This window comes from Triturus cristatus, chromosome 5_1 (genome assembly GCF_964204655.1).
Source record: "Triturus cristatus chromosome 5_1, aTriCri1.1, whole genome shotgun sequence".
NCBI lineage: Eukaryota > Metazoa > Chordata > Amphibia > Caudata > Salamandridae > Triturus > Triturus cristatus.
Window position 1 is genome coordinate 95,649,408 of NC_140587.1, and position 24,570 is coordinate 95,673,977.

At 44.5% G+C, this 24,570-nt stretch overlaps 1 protein-coding gene across 3 annotated transcripts in view; it reads right to left on the reverse strand.

Moving 5' to 3' along the window:
• Positions 1-10,519: 10,519 nt before the first annotated feature.
• LOC146830299 (uncharacterized) overlaps positions 10,520-24,570 on the reverse strand; it is a 42,372-nt gene continuing 28,321 nt past the window's right edge. For 2 of the 3 annotated variants that reach the window (XM_085604495.1, XM_085604494.1), the window contains exon 2: positions 10,520-13,462. In XM_085604495.1, coding sequence (XP_085460621.1) covers positions 11,757-13,187 — 1,431 coding nt within the window. In that variant the 5' untranslated portion in view covers positions 13,188-13,462 and the 3' untranslated portion in view covers positions 10,520-11,756. Of the gene's footprint in view, positions 13,463-16,217; positions 16,336-24,570 lie in introns of all 3 variants that reach the window. The other variant, XM_085604493.1, reaches the window with a different exon arrangement.

A 24,570-nucleotide genomic window follows, 5' to 3' on the forward strand; every position in this document is an offset into this window, starting at 1 on the left:
TAAGACCACACACCTAACAGTTAGTTGTGTTAACTACCAATTGGTGTTGGTGTAGAAGCTGAATGAATGAATTGTTGACGAAGCTGAATGAATGAATTGTTGACGAATTCCAATCTTCTAGCAGATTCGTGTTCAGGCAGAGGGTGAAAAGAATGCGAGGAAACAGTAGAAGGAGGTATGGGCTGTGCAGTGGGTGCAAACGTCACTTGAAAGGAGAATAAAACATATCCTATTAAAAACGTCATTATACTAAGCAACATGAAAATACATATTATCAAAAATCGTTTCTTTGTCATCATTGTACACATTCTGGCTTTAAAGTTCATCTGTTTGGCAGGTCTCTCATTCTCGAAAAACTCCATCCTCTCTAATCGCTGCTCGTGGTGGTAGGGTGTTCTATGCTAAGGAATGCTTCTGTCAGTTCAGGGCAACTCCCTTAGACCGACCAGAACTGTCGACCTAACATCTTCAGCTGCACTCCAAAGACTTGGGCAACCACGACCCTGCAGCTGAACCCGGATGGCGGGTCGAAAAAAAACACAAAAATAAGCAAGTTTCTCAGATGAGAGAGCTGCACTTTTAAAAAAAAAAAAGAAAAAAAAGAATTTTATTTGTCCATAGTTCTCGACCTCAAATTGTAGCGACTCTCTCCCGGTACTGTCTGATCTTGGAAAAGAGTTCAGGCTCTGTAGTGTCCAATCGAATTGACGGTGGCACAGCTTCTTGCAGAATGTCGTCACTTTCTTTCTCAGAAATTGTTCCTTTTACCCGTGCATTGCTAAAAGGCAGAAAACGAGGCACAATCTCAGTTTCGGAGTCAGCGATTCCCTCCTGGACCCACCGGTCGTATGGTAGAGGCAAAGGGACCCTCTTGCAGTGTACGCCGTGAATCCAGTTCTTTTTCCCTTTTACTCGAACAGCTGACCTCGTTGCAAGAAGGAGGAGGTGGGGGCCGGTCCAACGGAGCTCATCACTCTTTGTCCTCTTGAAGTTTTTGACCAGCACCCATGATCCAGGATTGATAGGATGTCCTGGAGCTTTAGAGACCTGAGGCAAAGTATCATGCAACTGTTGGTGTAAAACACGCAATTTAGCCGTCGATTCATACAGATAATCAAGTAATACAGGGTGTTCGATCTCACTGAATTTTTTCGGCCTTGGCACTCCCCATATGTTGGCCGGACGGCCGAACACAATTTCATAAGGACTAAGTCCCACTCGCGAGTGCACAGTCATTCTCGTTGATAGAAGTGCTAAAGGCAGGGCGTCAGGCCATTTAAGACCAGAGCTCGCTTGAATCTTGGCCAGCTTCAATTTTAAAGTGCCATTATAGCACTCTACTAGTCCAGCTGATTGGGGGTGATTTGCAGCGTGAAATTTCTGCTGAATACCTAGCCCTTCACATACTTTCTTCATCACACGACCCACAAATTCACTCCCATTATCACTCCAGACCATTCTCGGCATTCCAAATCTGGGGAAGAATTCTTTGACAAGGGCTTTAGCTGTGGATAAGGCAGTGTTGTCTTTTAAGGGATATGCTTCTACCCACCTTGAAAAGGCACAAACAACCACGAGTACATATTTCAAATTGTTGCACCTTTCCATGTGGATGAAATCTAGCTGCAAAACCTCGAACGGATACGTTGGAGGGCAAAATGACCAGCTGGAGTTGGGGTTCCCCTACCAGGATTGTATTTCAGACACACCATGCAATTTTTGACCGCATTCTCTGCGCACTTAGGAATTCCAGCATTTTGCCATACTGGAGCCAACAACTTACAAATCCCTTTCACACTGATATGAGCCATTCCATGTGCCATCGTAACCACTGGAAGTACATACGCATCAGGCAACAACCATCGCTGATGCTCTGATAAGTCAATCCAACAACCATTCGAGTCCAATTTACCCTTGCTTTCTCTCCACATACTCAATTCTTTCTCTGAAGCTTCGGCTTGAAGGGACTTCACATTCTCTATCGTGTCTTCACACATTCCAACATCACCAACCCATCTTGCAGGGCCTGCAACATACATTCGATTCTTCACATCCTTTGCTGTTTCTTTAGCGATTTCGTCAGCAAATGCATTGCCACGACCAACATCATCGGTAACCTTGTGTGCACTGCATTTCACAATCGCGACTTGTAGTGGCAAGGTCAGTGACTCAAGAAGCTCATTCACCAACTGACCATGCTGTATTTTAGTTCCATGTGAAGTCAGGAACCCACTTTCTTTCCACAATCGTCCAAAACTATGAGCCACACCAAACGCATACTGACTGTCAGTATATATGGTCACTTTCATTCCTTTCGATAACACACACGCTCTCGTAAGTGCAATCAACTCTGCTGCTTGAGCTGAATTATGTGGTATACGTGCAGCTTCAACAATCGTATGCAAAGTCGTGACAGCATATGCTGCAGTCGTATCACCATTCGGAAGCTTGAAGCATGAACCATCCACCCATAAGGTACCATCACACTCTACAAGAGGAGTATCTTTAAGATCTACTCTCCCTTTCGCTTCTTCTTCTGTCCTAAGAAAACAATTATGCTGTTCAACATCATCTGTCTCTACTGGAATCGGCAATAACGTGGCTGGATTCAACGTATTGCACCTCTTTATGTGCACATGACTCGCTAACAGTGTCAACTCGTAACCTGACAATCGAGCACTAGTTAAGTGCTGTGTCTTGGTCCTGTTTAACAACGTGTCCACTGCATGTGGAACCATCACAATCAACGTGCTATTCATCACTAACCCAGCAGACTGTCGAATAGAAACAGCTGCTGCCGTTGTGGCTCTCAAGCAACTCGGCAATGCTTTAGCTACCGGATCCAAAGTCGACGAAAAATACGCGCATGGACGCTGCTTGTCTCCAAAAGACTGTGTCAGTACTGACAATGCACAACCTTCTTTCTCATGGACATACAGTGTAAAAGGCTTACTGTAGTCGGGGGTACCCAACACAGGAGCCGAACACAATGCATTACGCAATTCGGAAAAACTTTTCTGACAATCTTTAGACCATGGGACGGGATTTGGTGTATCTTTACAGGTTAATGCTACCAAAGGTTTGGCCAGCAAAGAGAAATTCGGTATCCACTGCCTACAGTAAGATGTAATGCCCAAGAAAGCACGTACTTCTCTCTGTGTTTTTGGCACACTCAATTTTGCAATTGCCTGAATTCTTTCTGGGGTCAGTTTCCTTCCCTCCTTCGATAAGAGATGACCTAAGTAGGTCACTTCTTGTCGACAATATTGCAGTTTTGAAAGAGACACTTTGTGATGCAAATCAGACAAATGACGCAACAACGACAAGGTGGCTTCTTTACAAATTTCCTCAGTATCTGCGGCTATTAGTAAATCATCCACGTACTGAATGAGGGTAGCACCATGAGGTAAAACAATTTCATCAAGCTGTGTTTTTAAAGCCTGACTATATATTGACGGACTTTCACAGTAGCCTTGAGGAGCGCGTTTGAAGCGGAAGCTTCGGCCTCCTAGACTAAAACCAAAAATATCTCTACTCTCCTCGGCGATCGGGATGCTGAAGAAAGCATTCTTCAAGTCAATCACCGAGAACCAAGTGGCGGAAGCTGGAATCATAGTCAATAGGGCAGTGATATCAGGAACAACTGGAAATTGTGGCACAACTATTTTATTGACCTCTCTAAGGTCAATCACGATCTGTAAACAGGTGGCTGAGAAGGGTCAGTACGTTTCAAAACAGGCAGAACAGGACTATTGCAAACGTTGCCTCTTGTCTCTTCAATTACATCTTTTTCAATCAAATCATAAATGATCGCTAGCAACGCCTTTTCACCTTCACTAGAGATCTTGTATTGGGGAATGCGTGGCAATTTAACATCGGTTTTCAATGTCACAACATATGGCGGTATTTCCAAAAGACCCACATTGTTAGGACCAGTGGCCCAAAGAGTATCAGGAAGAAACGACAATTCGGTTGGGAGTTTATCCTTTGACAAATACATTGGAGAGGTCACTTTCCTACCCAGTGTAAGTTGTACTCCCGAAGGAGAACAATATAATGTTGCATACAATCTTTTCAACAAATCCAATCCCAACAGGTTTTCACCGCAACCTGTCGTCAGGATAAGGGGTGCTTCCAATTCACAAGGTCCAACAGAAAGGGACATAGGACTAGAGATCGGATTCCTAACCGGGGAGCCAGAAAAACCTACTGAAACATTAATCTTGCCAGACAAAGGTGCGCCAGGGAGTTTTGAGTGCATAATAGAACTCTTTGCAGCACCAGTATCCAACAGAAAAGGTTCTGACACACCTGATGTAGTCACCTTAACATACGGTCCACCTTGATCTACTGGAACTGAAACAACTCCCTCTCCTTGTCTATGGCTGCCCTAGCAATCATTACCTTCCATATTCTCATCTTCCGCATAATAATCGTCAGCATAGTACTGAGCCGTCCTACCAGACGCATTATTTTGCTGGTCGAAACTATTCATTGAATTCTGAGATGGAAGGGGACGCGCGTTCTGGGGAACACTTCCACCTCCTCTACCTCTAGGAGCTTGTTGAACACCTCGACCTCTTGTGGCAGAAGCACCATTCGTACGCTGTAACAAAATAGGACAACTATACTTGAAATGACCCTCTTCTTTACAATACGAACACTGATTGGGACCTACCGGAACACGTCGTTGAGAATACTCGAACCTTTGCGAGTTTCTCTGAAACTGCTGAGGTTGCTGATAGTTATTTTGACCACCACGCGGCGGGTAAGCGTGTTGTAAAAGAACCTTCGTCTTTAGTTCTTTAGTTTTCTTTTCTGCTCTATCCTTCTCATCTTTATCCCTATTTTCGTAATACTGTGCAGTAGCCAATATTTGCGCTGAAGAGGAAACGGCCCAAGAGCTCTCTGAATCTTTCAATTTCTTACATAACTCGGGAAGCAGATTGTGCACAAACTTGTCAACAAACAACCGTTGACCAACTTCTGTACTCATATCTTGACCACTTCCTCAAACCTAGTGAAGAAATCAGACACTGTTTCATCTTTCTTCTGCTTACACGCAGACAATTTATCCCAATTTACACGCATCGCAGGCATTAGAGTCTTCATGTAAGTAATGATCCTAGCAGGAAGTTCCGCTACCAAAGGCTCAGGCTTGGCACCACCAACTTGTCTATCATTTGCAGTACTAATGTTAGCCCATGTGTCGCCTAGCTCTTGCGCGTGATCTGTATTGCGAATCACTCCCCACAAAGGCTGTGGAACAACATTCCCAAATAACATGTCTATGTCAGCTAAATTCATAACACATGAGTCTGCAGTCTGTGCTAATTCCTTATAATATCCTGCAGGATTTTTACGAGGATCAGGCAAAGTCTGCTTGGGGGCTAAAACTTCAGATCGCTTCCAAGGAACATGTACCCAAAAACGCTGGAAATGAGCTGGCATAGCAACAATACCTCGAGCGGCATCAGCCGCAACCGCGTCCTTCCATACCGGAGGGACTTCTCTCATAGGGTATTGTCTCACCTTTTTATCAGATGGGTCATGTTCAAACAATGACTTAGAAGGACCCTCAATCCTAAAAGACAACAATGTCGCAACCGCTTTCTCAACATCGGGACCCACAATTGTGCCCTTTTCAAATTCAAATCGTACACGGCACAACTCCTGTGGATTCGCTTCCAAATCATTATCCTCTAATTCCTCACAAAGAAAAACACATCTTTTCAAAAACATATCTCTGTTTCGGTGCTTCCCATTGACGGAAGGCATTCATAATAGAATCCATATCGTACCGTGAAGGGTAGATAACCCATCTACGCGCCATTCGGTCAAACATTTCTTTCTCTCGAGAATCAGGCAGTTGACTACGCGTCTGCTTACGTCTCGAATCAGGGGTCACACTAGTGGACCCGAAGAGAGGAGATATAATGCTAGCAACAGTAGCAGTCATTCTCTGTCGCATAGAAGGAGAAGTTGACAATAGAACGGGAGGAAAAACAGAGGGAAACAAGGCAAATGCAGATGCAGACGCAGAGGCAGTATCGGGAACACCACCAGAAGAGTCGGTTGGTTCCATAGACAAAGTCGTAGAAAGTACAGGTGGAGTAGGCAGCAAAGTCGGCGGCCCTTGAGGGGGCTGCACCATAGGAGTAGGAGCCAGCTGAAGAGGAGCTGGTGGTTGTGGAAGAACTTGAGGCACAATATTTGGGGGTTGCACAACCAAAGGTTGCGGAGGTGCTGTAGCACTCTGCACATAAGGGGGTGGTGAATTCAACAAGTGTGACATTAAAGGGTCTTTCTCCATTTCGTTTGACACATCTTGCTGAAGAAGCGACAAAACTGGATAACATTTATCGATCACCATGTTACGTTGCCTGTGCAACTGCTCACTCATCTGTTCTTCTTCATTATCTTTAAACTGCATAGCAGCTTGCATTACCGTAATACCCTTTTCTCTCTTATTTCTTTTCGCTAATTTAATTTCCTTCTGTTTGGCTTCCTTACGCCATAGGCGGAAAGAGTCAAACATCGCCGGCCGGGCTTTCTTGTTTAAAAGTTTAACCTCCAGATTATCCAGAATCTCTGTGTCAAAACTACCATTTTGGGGCCACTTTAAAACACCATCTTTCCTGGTGTTTCGGATCCATACTTCATTATATGCGAGGGGGCCTATGCCATGTTTCACATACAATTCATAAGTTGGAGTTCCAATCGGAGGAACAGTACACGAGTCCTCCAATCGGGAATCCCTATTACAACCAAGACAAAACAAATTTCCAAGTTTGCTAAGACCAGGCATCTTCGCTCTCTAGTCTAGCTTCAAACTTCAAAGGATTATCGAATACGATAGTCTCGTGAATACACGAGTCCCTCGGCTTTGGTACTTGCAAGTTCCAAATCAAAGATCCCAAGGGGATACCAAACCAAAAACCGAACTAAGGACTGGGAAACGCTCCACTTATACTTAACTGAGGTATCGGTGACATCACCAGAAGACTCGTCTATCGTTTCGCTCTACCAAATCATCAAGGGTCCAAAACAGGGCGATAGTCAGGGCAGCAGTCCTTCGTAGCCGTCGGGAAGCGGGGAACATCGCAGCAAAGACTTTCGGACCACGTCGACATACAGGGGTCGATGAAGTGGCGGCCTTCCTCCAGAATTTTCACACGAAGCTCCTCACGAACCTCTGGCTTGGACCGGTACCGCTGAAATCGCCCAACGTTGGCAGCCAACTGAAGTACTGGGTTTTTCGGAACCCAGCGGTGCCAGGGGACACACCCAAAGACTTCGAGTTCTTCCTGTTTCAGACTACAGAAACACAGAGTCTTCTAGGTGAAGTCAAAGATCGAATTTATTGGCTGCAGCCAGTAACAGATATCCTAGAAGTACAACACGGTGTATATTCTCAGGAGACTGCTCAAACTTACAAAGCCAGCCTTCTCTTTTATACAAAATATTATGCTTCAGGCAAACATTCCTTATTTTACAGTAAACCATTCACATATTTCCACTACAAAAAAAAAGCAAAGTCATGATGACAAGCCCATTGTCCAGCCCTTAATCAATTACCCGGCAAGGCTTATTGCTTCCATCAGATATCGACAGATCCTCAATAAAACCGGTCACCTCCTCCTCATAAAACAAGTCATAAAAGGGGAAACAGAGACAGGTGTGTAGAAGATTAACCATGGTTTGTGTGTGATCAAAGGTTTTACGATATGTTGGGCCTTGATACTAATCTCGCTCGACCCCTGGGAAAGGAACTGGCCGAACAGGTTTGGCTTCGGGCAGTGGAGTCAGCTTGCCCAGGTCACCGAAGTGTCAACGAAGGTGTGCGTGTCCTTCAGACCCATGCTTGGCTTTAGTTCTGGGCCTATGTGAGGGCAATCACAAAATGGCTGTCGTTCTAAAATGGAACCCGAGGGATCAGAACGGAAACTATGATTTCAGGGTGATTTCTTCACCCGAACATGGCGAAAATGCTCATGCATAGTATCCTAATAATTTGCGGTCTGCTGATACCAAAATCGTCATGATACGACGATGTTTATAACACGGGTCCAAAATTTAAAGTACCACAAGATAGCCTTATATGGTTTGACCAAGATTGCTCCAAGCGACTTCGTCTCCTGAAGGCTGCTCTCAGTCTCCTACAGACAGGAAGTATGTGGCCCGTTGCCGGAAAGAATACCAAAAGTCCTTTAACAGTTGTAAGCATATTCTACGAAAATCTGCACATAGGACCTAGCTTAAGCTAGTGAAACGAGAGATAGTGCCCGGTTCTGGCAGGTGATAAATAAGCCTTTTTTTGCGGAATTCTTAGGGCCTGCTTTATGTCAGCATATTTCAGGGCGGCAGTGGTTGTAACATTTTAATGGTGTATACAACTGTGGGCTCGCTGGCGGAGCTGAGGATCAGGTTGGCTTAGCGTTGAGAAGAGCCAACGTTGTCTTTACCCTTGAGGAAGTTTACCAGGGCATTTAGGCTTTATTGCATAACAAGGCTACAAGCCCCGATGGTATACCTTTGGATTTATTTTGGGACGACATTGAGGTCTGGGACCTAGTTGACTCTGGTTTTAAATGCAGCAGTGAGTGAGGGAGCCCCGCTTTTGTGGTCCTCTGCTATGATTGACCCGATTTTTAAGAAGGGGGACAAGGACAACCCACAGTGCTTCCGCCCTATCTCACTCATTGATACTGTGGTGAAAGTTCTTGGGAGGATACTTCTAGACAGGTTGTCGTTGTGGGCAGATGCAAATGATACCTTTTCAGAGGACTAATATGATTTGAGGCTGGGCAAATCGACTACCGATCAATGCCTAGACCTTTACCTAATTATAAATAAGTACACTGTTGCCCAGCCAGGATCTCTCCACTGGGAGCTTATGGATCTTACGTCCACATTTGATAGGGTCAACCCCAAGACGTGTCTCGTATACTAGATACTAGTATTCTAGAAGTACTAGTATAACTATGACATAACATTTTATGAGACCTGGGGGTGTAGCAGTCGTGCATCTTCTTAGATATTTTCTGGCGTAAATACTTTGTTAGTTTGTTGGAACTCTCCCAACCATTTTTTAGAAAAGGCTGAGCTGAGGTAGCGGGACCACTGACCTGAACATGCCCTATAGAATCCAACTCAATATTCGTACAAGATCTTGCAAAGTATGTTCATTATGCATACCTCCCACTGCCATCCGCTACAAATAGATAATCCCATGTATGGGCATGCTGCAAAACCTTTCGCGATACCAAAGGGGATGATGGACAGAGCGTTTTAGCAAATCAAACACTCACCCCCAGTCAACTGATCTGGGTTTAATCCATCATCTTTCTTTAGCTCACTCCACCAACCAAGTTCAGACATGGCCATATGCAAATCAGTCTGACCCTGTGCCTTATGGGAACAGTCGAGCCCGAACTGCCAAGCCATGTCTTCCCTGGACCAGAAACAAGAATCCTGGGACCGGTTTCGGGTTCATAACCCTCTTCAGCCAGGCTATCTTGAATCCAGTGGCAAAGTGAGCAAGGGACCCACGTCTGGGCATACCCTGCCAACTTAGGGCGATCAAAGCGATACCAAAGGGGATGATGGACGGAGTGTTTTAGAAAATCAAACACTCACCCCCAGTCAACTGATCTGGGTTTAATCCATCATCATTCTTTAGCTCACTCCACCACCCCAGTTCAGACATGGCCATATGCAAATCAGTCTGACTCTGTGCCTCATGGGAACAGTCCAGCCCGAACTGCCAAGCCATGTCTTCCCTGGACCGGAAACAAGCATCCTGGGGCCGGTTTCGGGTTCATAACCCTCTTCAGCCAGGCTATCTTGAATCCAGTGGCAAAGTTTCGCAGCATAACTGGTTCTTCACCTTACAGTTGGATGGTCAAATGTCGATCACCTTTAAAGCTGCTGCATCATAAATGTTACTGTAAATAGGTAGAGGCAGCACTCTCCAGAAGGAACACTAAATAACTAATTATTAGTGTCTCCAGTAACAGTAATGTTCAGTGTCAGGGAGTGGAGGGGGACAAGAAACACCTGAACCCTCAGCTGTCTTTTGTGTTTCATACAGTAAGAGGTGTGAAGAAAGCAGGTTTATCACCAAGTCCACATTGCCATGCTGGTGCAACACAAGAGGCGCTAGAGTATTACTGCCTACTGCCCAATGTAGTAGCCTGCAGGGGTCAAAGTGGTATCCAATACAGTTGGCAGTGTGAAAGTGGGTGTAGCACGGAGTCAGCATTGCCACGCTGCGATTGGTAGAGGTTGCATCATCCACATTGTCCACCAGTACCTAGCACCTCCAGCAGCAGTGGTGTACTGTGGCACAGATGGATCAGCCCCCAAGCCAGGGTTCACTGATATCTGCCAATTTGCTATAAGCAATGGTCACTGCAGAACAAAAATAGACTCAGACTTACTCTGGTTAGGTGCCTGTTCCTAGGCAATTATTCCTAACATGATTCTCAATCACCAGCAAAAAAGATTTTAGACAAAATGAATTGCCATTTTATATTTTTTAAACAGTACTATTGATACAAAGATACAGGATTTCCAGTGTTCCATTTAGTTCACATGAGCAAGGTCTGCACTGACAAGTTAATCACCTGATGTATACTAGCAGCACGACTATCAACTTGTTTCGTTCTATGAACACACAAATCAAACTAAAGTGCCAGTGCAGCGCCTTATGTCTCAAACAGTTCAGCTAGAGAGGGGGAACATTCTCCCTAGATGGAATATCATTAGGAGTTTGTAAAAAGAGAGTTTAATTATTAAACCTAAATAATAAGCACACTATTAATTAAAGAATCTTTAAACATAGGAGTGGAATAAGCACAAATGACATAGGGTGAATGTTGAAAATTATCAGTTACAATGTTTTTCTCAGCAGTAAAATTAGAATAAATCTTGCAGTGAGTAGGAGGCACTTTACTAATGGTCAGTGACTCCACTATTAGCACCAATGAGTAAACTTGTTCACACAGAGAACTGCAATATACGGAGGATGACCAGAATTAGTGGCTAGTCGTTTACTAGGATGTTGTGCAAAACTGGAGAATGTTGTTATCCAGTTGGTTGTCTCAGTCGGACTGAGGACACTCCATCCACCCACTTTAGTATGAGATTTAAATAACTGATTGCGTGAACTCTAGTCCACAACTAACAGAACTTGTCCTGGGTCTTGAGCATAGAGGAATAAGGGGGTAATGAGCTCAAATTATATGGAATAGACACATGTAAGTCGGAACAATGAGCATTTGTGAGCTAAACTGGGTAATCGCTCAGAAAGGACTCAAAGTCGTTATTTTCAAGGAAGAATGGTAGATAAAAAAATTGGGTAACATGTTTTGCTTCAAATATCTGTGTAGAGGATAAGTTCAGCTTTTCTTTTTTTCAGAATAGAACATATTCTTAAGATAGCAAGGGCTTATTTGTAACGTTTTTTAAAATAGAAGAACTAAAAGTAAATAAAGCTAAATTGGAAGTGCACTGTTTATCCCTGTTTGGTTTGAGGAGTTCCCACAGTCCAAGCCTCCTCTCACCCACCCACAAAGAGGAGATATAGTTGTATGTGGAGGTGGTCTTTATAAGTGCATCAATCATCCTACAGGCATCTTCTTCAAAGGAGTACAGAAAATCTTGTAAGTTGATTGAGAAATCTCCTTATTTATGAGACAGTTTCTTGAGTAGTGTCCTGCTGGGTGCATATTCTGAATTAGTAATATCTTAGGCTAACTGCAACCAGAATCTGAATTGCGCCCCAACTGCACGCTCTGGTCTATCTCAGGGATGGGAACTGCACAAGTCCTTCCCAAATTCGAAACCAGGTGTTTCCTATAAATATGGGTGCATCGATGTTTTAATAAAGTTGACCTCCTTGTGAAACTTTTTTTGCAATCTTTACAATGGTGTGGTTTGTCGCCGGTATGGATCATCTGATGCCTGTAAAGACTTGAGCATCGAACAAAGCTTTTTTTGCATTCAGTACACTGGTATGGCTTCTCCCCAGTATGGATTCTCTGATGAACTACAAGATCTGATGTCCTAGTGAAGCTTTTCTCACACCCACTACACTGGTATGGCTTCTCCCCAATATGAAGCATCTGATGTGAATAAAGACTTGAAGGCTGACTAAAGCTCTTCTTGCACTCCATACATTGGTATGGTTTCTTCCCAGTATGGAATCTCTGATGCAAATTAAGACTTGCGCATCGACTGAAGCTTTTTGTGCACTCAGTACACTGGTATGGTTTCTCCCCAGTATGGATTCTCTGATGACGAACCAGATCTGACCTTTGAACAAAAGTCCTCTCACATTCGGAACACTGATAAGGCTTGTCACTAGTAGGGATCATTTGATGCACGTTAAGCTCAGAGTTTTGACTGAAGCTTTTCTGGCCCTCTGTATATTGATATGGTTGCTCCCCAGTATGAATCTTCTGATGTGATTGGAGACGAGAGAACAGATTGAAACTTTTGCAACACTCAGTACACTTGTGGGATTTCTCTCCAGTATGAATTTTCCTATGCTTTAATAGACTCGATTTACCAGTGAACCATTTGTCACACTCAGTACAATGGAACGGTTTCTCCCCAGTATGGACTCTGAGATGCCGTATCAGAGATGTCATAAAAGTGAAGCTTTTCTGGCACTCTGGGCACTGATAAGGTTTTTCTCCAGTATGGATCCTCTGATGAGAATATAGATTACCCCTCTGACTGAAGCTTTTTTCACACTCTGTACATTTGTACGGTTTATCTCCATTATGGATTCGCTGATGTTGGTAAAGATGGGCACTTTGACTGAAGCATTTTTCACACAGTTCACATTGGTATGGTTTTTCACCAGAATGGATCCTTTTATGATATAACAAAGCCTTTCGATAAGTGAAGTTTTTCTGGCACTCTGGGCATTGGTACGGTTTCTCCCCTGTATGGACTCTTTGATGCTTTATCAGATAGGACTTCTGAGTGAAGCTTTTCTGGCATTCTGTGCACTGGTACGGTTTTTCACCAGTGTGGATTCTTTTATGATTGAAGAAAGATGAACTGCGAGTGAAGCTTTTCTCACACTCTGTACACTGGTAGTGTTTGTTTGGGGTCTGGATCCTCTGGTGCTGAAATATATTTGAACTTTGAGTTGAACGCTCCATGCCGTCCATATGAGTTTTCGCCCCAGTACAGATGTTTTGATATAACAAAGCAGTCAGTGATTTTTTTTCTCACTTCATACACTGTCTGTTTGTGAACTCTTTCAAGCTGGAGGTAAAGGTTAACTGGCACAGACCTGATGTGTGTACGGATCCAATCTTCAAGTATTTTCTCACGCTCTTCTGTATGGTACTTTTATTTGGCTGCCACTGTTGCTTCTAAGGGTGTTTTTCAGCCTTAGCTCATCATTCTGTGCTGTCAGTCTGTTCCTCATCAGTCTTTGAGGCTGTGAAAGAGAGGATAATTCATTATGAATGCATCATTAGAAACGGTCAGGTGTTCACTTGTGCTCAAAAATATCCATACTTGCAATTTTTTTTCAAGAGTGTACGAGTATGCATATTTTGAGTACTGGGAGTCTTCTGTTTCATTTTTCCACCTGCTATGGAATGAGAAGAGTACAACACTTGTATCTGTTGATGTACCGTGTCATACCTGGAGGATGCAAATGGTGGAACTTCTATACAATTCAAGGTGTTCGTTTCGGAGTTTGCCTAAGTAGACTGTCATCATTCCCATGACTATGAATGGAAGAGGGAGGATGCGTTGGGCCAGGTGGAACAGGACACTAGGGAGCAGGGCTGAGTATGTCCTATATGATGGGCCCGCGAGCAGTGGCAGCTGGTGCTTTTTAAAAGTGGTGTTGCAGAAATCTATGAGATTAAATTAAAGTGCAAGAGAGCACAGCGATCAAGTTTGAATCAATCATTAAGATGGGGTATTAAGATACTCATTAGTTCCGTACTTGACAAGAAAAAGTTAGAAAAATGGGTGCAGATGGTGCATTTTCTGTGTACATTTCAAGAAAGCTTGCTCCAATTTATTTAAAAAAAGGGGCAAATGGCCTCACAAAGACTCACCACTCTCCCTATACTCATGCGGACATGCCAATCACTCTGCACTCCTACAGACACATCGCTCCTCTCACCCTGTGCTCACAGATGCACCTCACTTAGCTCACCCTACACCCACATAAGCATACCCCTCACCCTGCTCTCACTAGTGCATACCACTCATTGAGTGCATTCACAACCCTCACCTTATACTCAGGAAGGCATATCGCTCATCCTGTATACTAATACGGGCACACAACTCACTCTATGCTCACACAGACACACCACACTGCAGTCACAGCACTCCTCCAGCTCTTACGGAGGAACACCCTTAACACTGCACACTAACAACCTCACAGGCACATCCTTCACCCTGCACTCATACAGTCTCACAACTCATCCAGTGGACTCACACTACTCACTCACTGCAGTCACATAGGCACAGCGCTCACCCTGCACTCATACAGTCACACTGCTTACTCTGCAGTCATACAGGCACACCACTCACTCTGCATTCATAGTCCCAGCACTCTGGATTCACCCTGAAAGCACAAAGAGACCCCAAGGTTGCAGCTCCACTCCAGTCGAGGGTTCTTCCTGCAATGTGTTGGGGAGGGGGTGTTGTTGTGTAGGCCCAGCAGAGGAACAATCGGGGTGCAGCAGTTTGGGAGACCACGCAGATGGCGACCCCCTCAGAAGTGCAAGTTAGGGGTAGAGAATGCATATATTCTGCCCTCTGGCAGCCTCCCTTCCCTTTCGGCAAAGCAGGATCCCGAGCCTTTGGAGGTAACGGAGTTTGTAAAAGCAAGGCTTTAACCAGCCAGGGCATGTCATCTCACTCAGGCTGAGCCTGGTTTGTGGACATCAGTTGTGCACAAATGTCTCCAATTATTAACTTTGGAAGATATACACATTTCCTCCGCAAAATCGACAGTCTTGCAAATGTCATAAAGATCTGTCTTTCCAGTGTGCGCATTTCTCTCCAAGTATGTCTTACAGATGTCGATATTTTCCTTAGCATTAATTCAACAGCGATTCACATTCCCTCCCATTATTAATGTTCTATAGATATGCACTTCTCCCCAGTAGTACTGTCTTACAGAGTTCCGCATTTCACACACAGTATTGCTATTGTATTCATGATTGCCTATCCCAGTATGTAATATTTTAGAGGTGTGCCTTTCGCCCCAGTATTAATATTTTACAGACGTGCACATTTTCCCATGAATTGAATCCTTGATGGTATGCACATCTCTCTCCTATTATGCTCCTTGCTGATGTGCACAGTTCTTCCTCAGTATAAATCTCTACAGGGGTTAATACCTCTCCCCGGTATTTATTTCCTGCAAACAGCACTGGGCAGCAATCATACCATCTCCGGAGCCTCAGCCCTTTTCAGCTTTTCTTGCTGGGAAGAGTGGAGCTTCCTCCGTTGCCAATTCCAAACCACCCCCCTCCTCACTCAGCCAAAGCGATTTTTGATAAGTTACGTCCATTTTTTCACAAAGACCAGGGCTGGAATTTAACAGGCATAACACATTCCCAGTGACAAAGGTGCAAACACCCTGATACTTCAAAAATAACATTGTGGATCTTGGTTACCACCTTTCAAGATGAAAGTTTCATTTTTGTAAAATTATGGGTAACCAAAGAGTCCAAAGTCACAAGTCCAAACACAGAGGTGAAAGAAGTGGTTTGGGAAACATGCGTTGGAACACCTCCCTCCTCCTAACACTTTTCACAATAATCAATTTATTTCTGTTTATATGTTTTGAGTCCCATTGGTCAGCGACATTCCATAAGGGAAGGAACCTAGCTTTGTGGCGGAAAATACAGTTGCCTCCATTTCCCATGCCTGTTTTCAATTCTGTCGGTGAGCTGGTTTTTGGAACTTGTTCCCTGATTTTCTTTACCATTTTAAATGTATGGATCGATTATTTAAAAAAGAGTGTTTTAACTCTGTGGGTTTCCATAAGCACTTTCAAATCCACTAACAATAATAAAAAAACTTTGTAAACCACATCACAACATTTAAAAAAGAATTGTATGCATTAAAACAACCAATGACAAGGATTCAGCATCCTCATTTAAACTATATTACCGTGATTAACATAGTTGCAAGAAACTGGTTCATATTCTTTTACTTACCCCTACCGCGGCACAACCAGGGATAAACTGAAGAGATGCCCATGGGGTGCAGCCAGAGTCGACTCCAGAAATGGAGCTGCAAAAGGATGAGGAATGGGCTGACGCCTTCAGAATCCTCCTGTTCCGGAACAAGGATGGAGCCAGGAGGAAACAAGAATTGGATACTGGCAACCCGCAGAGCAAAAAGTCCACTATTTAGTTAAAATAGCACTGGGCCCAGAACAACTTGAAGTGCCCTGATCTCGTTTCACCCCATGTGTGAAATATCGCAAACACATATGAACTCCGCCCCCAGACCATCCTCCTACAACCAAAAGCATACCAGCGTCAAGTGAGGGAGAGGCCTGCACTTTGGTTGACACGTGGCCACCACTGCCCCTAATGTCTATGGTGATGTGTGGACTCCACCCCGAGTCACAGGACTTAAGCCCCAGTAGCAAGTAAATTCACATGCATTAAAAAATGCCGCGCCCACCATCTTGATGTCATAACACTGCGTTGTGCCTCCAGGGTGATTAAACTCTGGCCCATCATGGCACATGCACAACTGTATACCCTTTTCAAACATTAAAAAAGCATTGGCAAAGCCAATAGGTCTCAGCAATCTAAGAGCAAATAACTTTGGCAATGTCAATGTAATTTATCCGTATTTAATTAACTGGGTAAAACATCTGTTATGTGCTCCACAGTTCTACAAAGAATGTTGAATCAAGCTCAGTGCAAAACACCAAAGACATGAAAACAACTCATTACCTCTACCCACAAAAACTAAACAGGTCATACAGGTAGAAAACACTCCAATAGTACATGAAAAGCAATATCGAAGGTCATGTAAAGTAATGTTGGGCATTGGTTTTTGGCAATTCACATAGTTACACTATTTTGCAGCAGAAGAGTTGTCTGGTGTGGCACCTTTCTTATGTTCTGACTGACCAATTTCTGTGGAGGGTTTGGGCAAGTTGTTACACTATTGCAGATTGTAATATCTCAAAACTGTACATTCAATTCAATGTTTTCAACCTTTGAAAAGTAAAGCATTCCATTAACAAATAGTTTTCATTCAGGAAACTCTTAACAGAATTGAAAAAGAATAAGGAAGTGTCAGAAAGTAAAGAGAAAAACTTGCCAAAACCTAATTTACTTTCAAGACGATTCAGCCATGCGATCCTGTGTAGCAGCACATGTAGCAGATTTATGGGCCTCCAGGACAAGTGTCACACTAAGTACACTTTATGCCTCAGGCACCACGTGAGCGAGTGTAGCAGATAGATGGCTCTTTCCTCAGTACAATATTAGCCTTTGCATGCGAAGGTTTGTGCTTTTGTACAACATGTGGATGCAGGAGATAACAAAAATATGCTCCTACCATACCACAGCAAATCTATACCCGTTGCTGTGCTTTTACAGGCAAACTGAGAGGTGAAGAGAGCAACACAGCTGGGGGCTGGTATTTGAGGGGAGGAAGTAGAACACGAGAAAGAGAGCTAGAAAACACAAGCAGGTTAACGTAGGTCTGGCTAAACAAAAATGATAAAAGCATTTCTTTAACTAAGCAGTGGAAGGATACAAGTCAGCCAATCAAAAGGACTGTAAAGAGGCTACGCTTCAGGGGAGGGACAAACATTAGTAGAGGGAGACAAGCAATGAAATAAAAAGCAAGCAAATGAAAGGAACAATAAAGTCAACCAATGGTGAACAATGGGGCGCGCTGTAAGCTTACTGAACGTTAACAATAAGTCCTTTGTAGGTGAGACCTAAAAAAGATTAACAGACAAAGCTGAGACATGGTTGAGTAGGCACAGTTAGGCACAAAAAGTATGCTGATAGTATGGGCTTTACAGGATTGCGGGTGGAATTTCCCAAAAGAATGTTCAATGTACAGCTAAAAAACAACCACATTAAATAATTCTACATGCAATTAACGTAAATGGCTATAATGTTGGTATCCTGAAAATCTGGCATGTATTAGGCCCTCCTGTAAATATGTTGGGACACCCCTAGCTTTGAAGGTAGATGAGAGGCTAAGGTACAGGAGGGCAAAGAATAGAGGTGGTGATTCTATCCTAGAAACAGCAGGGAAGTGGAAAGAAAGTTGCAATTTGAATCAAATTTATGGCAATACGGGGTTTCCTCCAAGGCATAGCGGTCTCCATGCATATGTTGGTCAAGACAACAAGCCTATTTGGCTGGAGTATATAGTGATAACAAACAGAAATCGGTACGTCGCAGCGTTTTTCTTTGTGCCGGGAGCTTGTTCTGTGCTGAAAAATCAGCACAAACTGCACCATGCGGTGTGCTAGAGGGCGCTCCTTTTCGACTACGTTCTGCTGCCACTTAAGCAGATTTTATACTCAAGCGATAGCTTCCTCACAGCAATGGTTGCAACCGCCTGCATTGCAAAGATCTAGCTGTGTGCCCTCCTAGTGCCAGAAAGTCAGGGGGATGCCAATTCTAGCTCTAAAAGTTACAGTTGGCGAGCCATGCACAATAAAAAACTCCGCCATGTGGCGGTTGGCAGAATTTGGCAGGAACTCAGTGAAGAGAACTTAGCCAACTGTGCCTGCGGAGCGGAATTTATCGCCCTCCCCTTCTTACAGCTGGGATTTCGTATACTCCCAAAGCCAGACTCCATTTCGAGCGCATTTTGTAAGCATGTCTGACTCCGCCTTTGGCCAACATTCAGCACATCATAATCTTTCACAGAAATCATGAAAGTGTCAGTTTATCTAAACAATGATTTTGCTAACACATAAGGCAACACATGTCTACTACAAGCTCGATGATATCTTCATTTCAAGGAGTGACAGTGGACATGCAAAATAAATATGTAGTTCGAGTTAATCTATTCTCATCATGCTGGTTCATACCAGTTACATCTCAGATTAATGGAAAAGTCCCCAAGGTAGGGGAAAATGTAAGAGATCAACCCTATCTAAACCTCTTAAATTGACCACGGAAGGAGAGGGGCCTTTGCCCAGGTATATACCAAGTGATCCTGCCAGACTGCCACAGCCTCCATTCCTAGGCTGACAGTCGATACAGAGAAGAGCTGAATTGATGTGCGTTTTCCTTCTGCAGGAACACGCTCTCCTGGCTGAAGTCTGATAATCACAGCTGCTCCCCTGTGAATAAGTATTCAGTACACCGAGTCCCAAGAAACTAGCTACTCCATGCTAGCATAGTGTAGCGCATAGAAGAAGTCTCTAGGGTGTTAGGTTGCTAGGAGCATTCTAATCGTTTGAACTGTTCATGCTATTCTCTCAGCTTGTATCATCCATTAGTTCTGTTTTAATTATATGCTGTGTAGTTATCATTCATGTACTAAGAAACAGGATGAGACTACTGAAATACACACTTTTAAAGATGTATAGTGTACGTTCTTAGTATAGTGTTTGCGTGTGCTATTCCAAACAACAAAATTGGGTTTGGATTACCACTGTGTTCCTCACCTACACCAGCAAGTATGCCCAGTGGGATTGTGTGGGGCTACAATAACCTAGAGGTTTCCACTTAGGCCATGGTGCATTGAACTCAGTCTAGGCACCCATGGGTGGCAAAGCCAAACCTTTTAGACCTTGGCTAGAGACCTAGTTTAAACAAAATGGATAAAGCGGACAAGAAACAGCTTTGCACTTTAATTGCACAGCAGGTCCAAGGCCCTTAACAGACTTAACTTCATGCATTATATTGAAGTTGTTTCCTAGACCAACTGACTACGCCCACCCATACAATTGTGTATTGTCAATATACTATTAAACAGAGATGCCCGGTCTGCTCACTTGTGCTCCTATCAGCTTCATTTACCAGCTGAACATAGAAGCCAATATTTATTGATCTATCTCTCTATATGGTGGTCAATAATGTTCAAATGTTCACCTCACAAGTTCTCTAAAGGCAGGTTTTCCACGTTTTCCGAAAGCTGAAAAGGTTCTTCTCTTCTTGTATCCATTGTGGGAGATAGTTGCATTAGAATAGCTGCTTGGATGCTAAATGACTTCCCACAAAAAAAGGCCGTTTAAAAAAGGGAATTGTCACATGCTTTTCGGAGGATGATCGTAGCACGCAAGTGGGTTACGTTTAAAATTTAAAGCTTAGGGTAGACCATGATTGAAAATTTTGTGCCAAGCTTTAAAATGAATCCTCTTGTTTATGTTCAGTAAGTGCAGTCACATGATAGAATTTGTGCAACTGGAAAATTATCCTTTCTGACGCATTCTGGATAACATGCAGTTTAGAGATATTTTTGCCTTGGTTCCTAATAAGGAGCCAACGAGAAAAGTGTAGCAAGAGTCAAAATTCTTTTTTAATGACAGTTATCAGATATTCCTCTAGGGAGAGATTAGAAACCAAAAGGAACAGCAAGACTCTTTAAAGTGGGAACAGGTTCATAACAAAAGCCTATCGAGAAAGCACTGGGAGCAGCACAAATTAGCATCATTTCTGATTCTGGTGGGGTTTACTTAAGATGGCGCTGAGAGATGCAAGTTCAAACCTTTTCCAAAGCTAGAGGAATCAAGTCCCTGGCATTACATTGCCCATTTCAAATATTTAAAAGGCATAAAGTATCATTGCCATACATATAAACCAACACATCTCGCCCTTACAGAAGCCAGGCTAGAGGATGAAGATATACATTAAACAAAAGCAGAGATATGGAAAAGCCCTGGAGGGCTCCTCAGAGAAGAGGTCTGGTGCTGGAGGTGAACATACTTCACTGAGCCACTTAAATACTAGCAATCAATCATGACTGATAAATGGCTGCAGAGGGTCCAATTGTAAACAATGTCAAGAGCTAATAAAATCAGAGTGTTGGGATTAGTTTTGTCTGGAAGCATTCCGAGTTCTCCAAAACGATACCCCTACTATCTCCATATTAAAACCATGACAGAAGCCAGTCTTTGGTTCAACTGTAAATTACTTTAAAAAAAGCTATGAGTTTGAAACATGACCACTCTTTAAATAAACTTAGCAATATAGGGTTCTAGTGAAGTAGGCTTAAAGTTGGAGAAAGCCAAGTTGAGCCTTTCTGAAGCAGGGGTCTAACCACTGTCATTTTAATCTCAGTTGGCAGAGGCATAGTAGACAGAATTATTAGTAGCCTGTATCGTGGGGCAGAGTTATTGAGATTCAGGAAGGACCTCAAGACCTGGCTCTTCGACTGAACTGCAGATCCACCATCCTCTCCCACACACTCAGTGCCTTGAGACCCTTACAGGCGAGTAGTCAAGCTTTATAAAAAACTGACTGATTGATTTTAAGAACCTTTCCTTAATAGATGTCTGAGTGAGAGCTGGAGGACTTACTTGATAACATGAGGTAGCAGGTCAGGGTCAGCTCCCATCTTGCTGCCACAAACAGCAGGTCTCCCACTTCTGCCATACCAGGCTTGCTCCGCAGCCTTTTGCCTTACTTCTCCTTGTATTGCCTTTGTAAGCCCCTCATGTATTTGCCTTGTTAGTCTTTACTGCATCTGCCTTATTGTATTTGCCTTGTTAGTCTTTATTGCACCTGCCTCATTGTTTCTGCCATGTTATTCCTTATTGTATCTTTTTTCCTGTATCTGTACTGTAGTGCCGCTTCTCCCAGAGAACTTCCTGCCAGCCCCACCAACCACACCTCCCTCCTCCCATGACCTACTTAATGGAGGCAGCGTGTGCTAAAGGCAAACCCGTCTGCGCACGTTCTTGCCTCGGCCTCACCCGGTACCCTGCTTCTCCTGCCACACGCAGATACACCACCGCCGAGCTCCGAGCCCTGGAACCCACACTACGCAAAAACAACTGCTGCTAGTAGGACCTTTTTCCTGCAGGCACTGTCTATTCTCATCGAGCACCCGCATGCACGATGACCGCCACCACCACGCCGACCGCGGCTGCTTCAGAGAGTACACGATATCTCTGCAAGCATGCCACCGAAATCTGGGATATCATCACTACCCCGACGTCATCTTCCTCACCGAGACTTGGCTCACCTCCACATCCCCTCCTGACATCGTCACAGCATCAGTAAACGGGTACAAGATAGTACACCAAGACTATATAAACAAACACAAAGGCAGGATCACCATCATCCACAAAGAAAACATTCACTGCAACACCCCGATAATGGAACACCTCAATTTCAAACTCAAGAAAGATGGCAGATCAACCATCAGGGGCCCCCTCAATTACAGACCTCCAAGACCATGCCCCGGGTTTCTGCAATGTCATTCCCGACTTCATCACCCATAGACTACAAGGATTACATCTTCCTCGAAGACTTCAATTTCAACCTCGACAACCTCAATGACACCAACACTGCCAACCTTCTCGAAAGCATGAACAACATCAGCCTCGCCCAACTGATCACCAGCCCTACACACAGCTCAGGACACACACTTGACCAAATCTTTACGGCCAGTGACAGTCATGTCACCGAGATTACCTGGACAGACCACCCACGCCATCGTCCATTTCGCCATTACCAGAACCCCTCCCCCCAGAGCCACCCAGAAGCCCCCACCACAGCTTCAGCAAAGAATCAGAAAGTCAGTGGACCGACGCCCTCAACACCACCCGCCCTGACACTGCACCCAACCTGAAACAGGCTGTTAAGAACTTCACTGCCTAGATCACAGAGTGCACCGACTGAGTCCCCCCGCACCCTCTCAAGCCCAGCAAACGCAAAAGATCTACCAAACAGGCAAGATGGTATACCATGGAGCATGGTACCTCAAAATGCAACTGCAATCAACTAGAAAGAAAATGGTGCACCAGCAAAGAATCTGCAGACACAGCCACTTTCAAGACAGGCCTCAATCACTAGCACCAACTCCGGAAGGTAACAAAAAAGAACACCCTGGCGGATCGCATCAAAACCAGCTCAGACCACAGCAAAGACCACTTCAACATCATCAGAGAGTTCCCCAACCCCAGAGCCACCGAAAACATCATCACAACTTCACAGAAACTATGAGACACCCTGGCAGTCTTCTTTCACGACAAGATCTCCACCATCTACATGAACTTTGAGCCCCAGGACACCCCCTCTGAACTTCTTGGCCACCTCGCTCCCACAAAAGCAAGCCCCGTCCACTAACTCACCACCTGGGAAACGTCGCCAACTCAAGAGCCCCCGCTGACCTCTGTCTCCACCACATCTTCAACCTTGGAAGCAAGACATTCAGCATTGAGCTCAATCTCGTCAACGTCTCCATAGCCACAGCTATATCTCCCGATTGGTAGAGGTTGCGGTATCCACATGGTACATTAGTACCTAGCACCTCCAGCAGCAGTGGCGTCTTGTGGCACAGATGAACTAGCCAAGCCGGATTCACGATCACTGCCAATATCTGCCAATTTAGAATGGTATAGGAATGGTCACTGCAGAACAAAAATAGACTCTGCCTTACTCTGGTTAGATGCCAATTATTCCTAACATGATTCTCAATCACATGAAATATTTTTTTTAGACAGAATCTATTGCCATTTTGTATTTTAAACAGAACTAGTGCTATAACATTTCAGGATTTGAGTGGTCCATTTAGTTCACATTTTTAAACAAGGCCTGCTTTGACACGTCAATCACCTGATGTATACTAGCAGCATGACTATCAACTTGCTTCGTTCCATAATCTCGGACAAGACAGAGGTCCTCATCCTCAGGTCCACCCCTTTCGCATGGGATGACTCCTGGTGGCCGGCCACGCTAGGAGCTGCCCCGACACCCACCAACCACGCATGCAACCTGGGTTTCATTCTGGACTCCACGCTCTCTATGACTTGGCAAGTCAATGCCCTTTCCTCCTCCTGCTTCAACACCCTCCGCATGCTCCGAAAGATCTACAGATGGATCTCCACCGAAACCAGTAGGACGGTCACCCAAGTACTCGTCAGCAGCAGGCTGGATTACAGCAACGCCCTCTATGCAGGAACCACGGCCACACTCCAGAAGAGACTCCAACGCATACAAAACACCTCCGCACGCCTCATCCTCGGACTCCCGCGCCACAACCACAGCCACAGCCACATCACCACACACCTGAGAGACCTGCACTGGCTCCCAGTCAACAAGAGGATCACCTTCAAGCTCCTCACCCATGCCCACAAAGCACTCCACATCACCGGACCAGCATACCTTAATGAAGGACTATCCTTCTACACCCCGAACCGCCAGCTTCGCTCCGCCGACCTCGGCCTCGCCACCATCCCACGCATCCGCTGAATGACCACCGGCGGCAGATCACTCTCCCACCTCGCCGCCAAGACGTGGAACACCCTCCCCACCCACCTACGGCAGACCCAGGACCTGCTGACCTTCAGGAGACTCCTCTAGACCTGGCTGTTCGACCAGTAGCTGCTCCCTCCACCCCCTA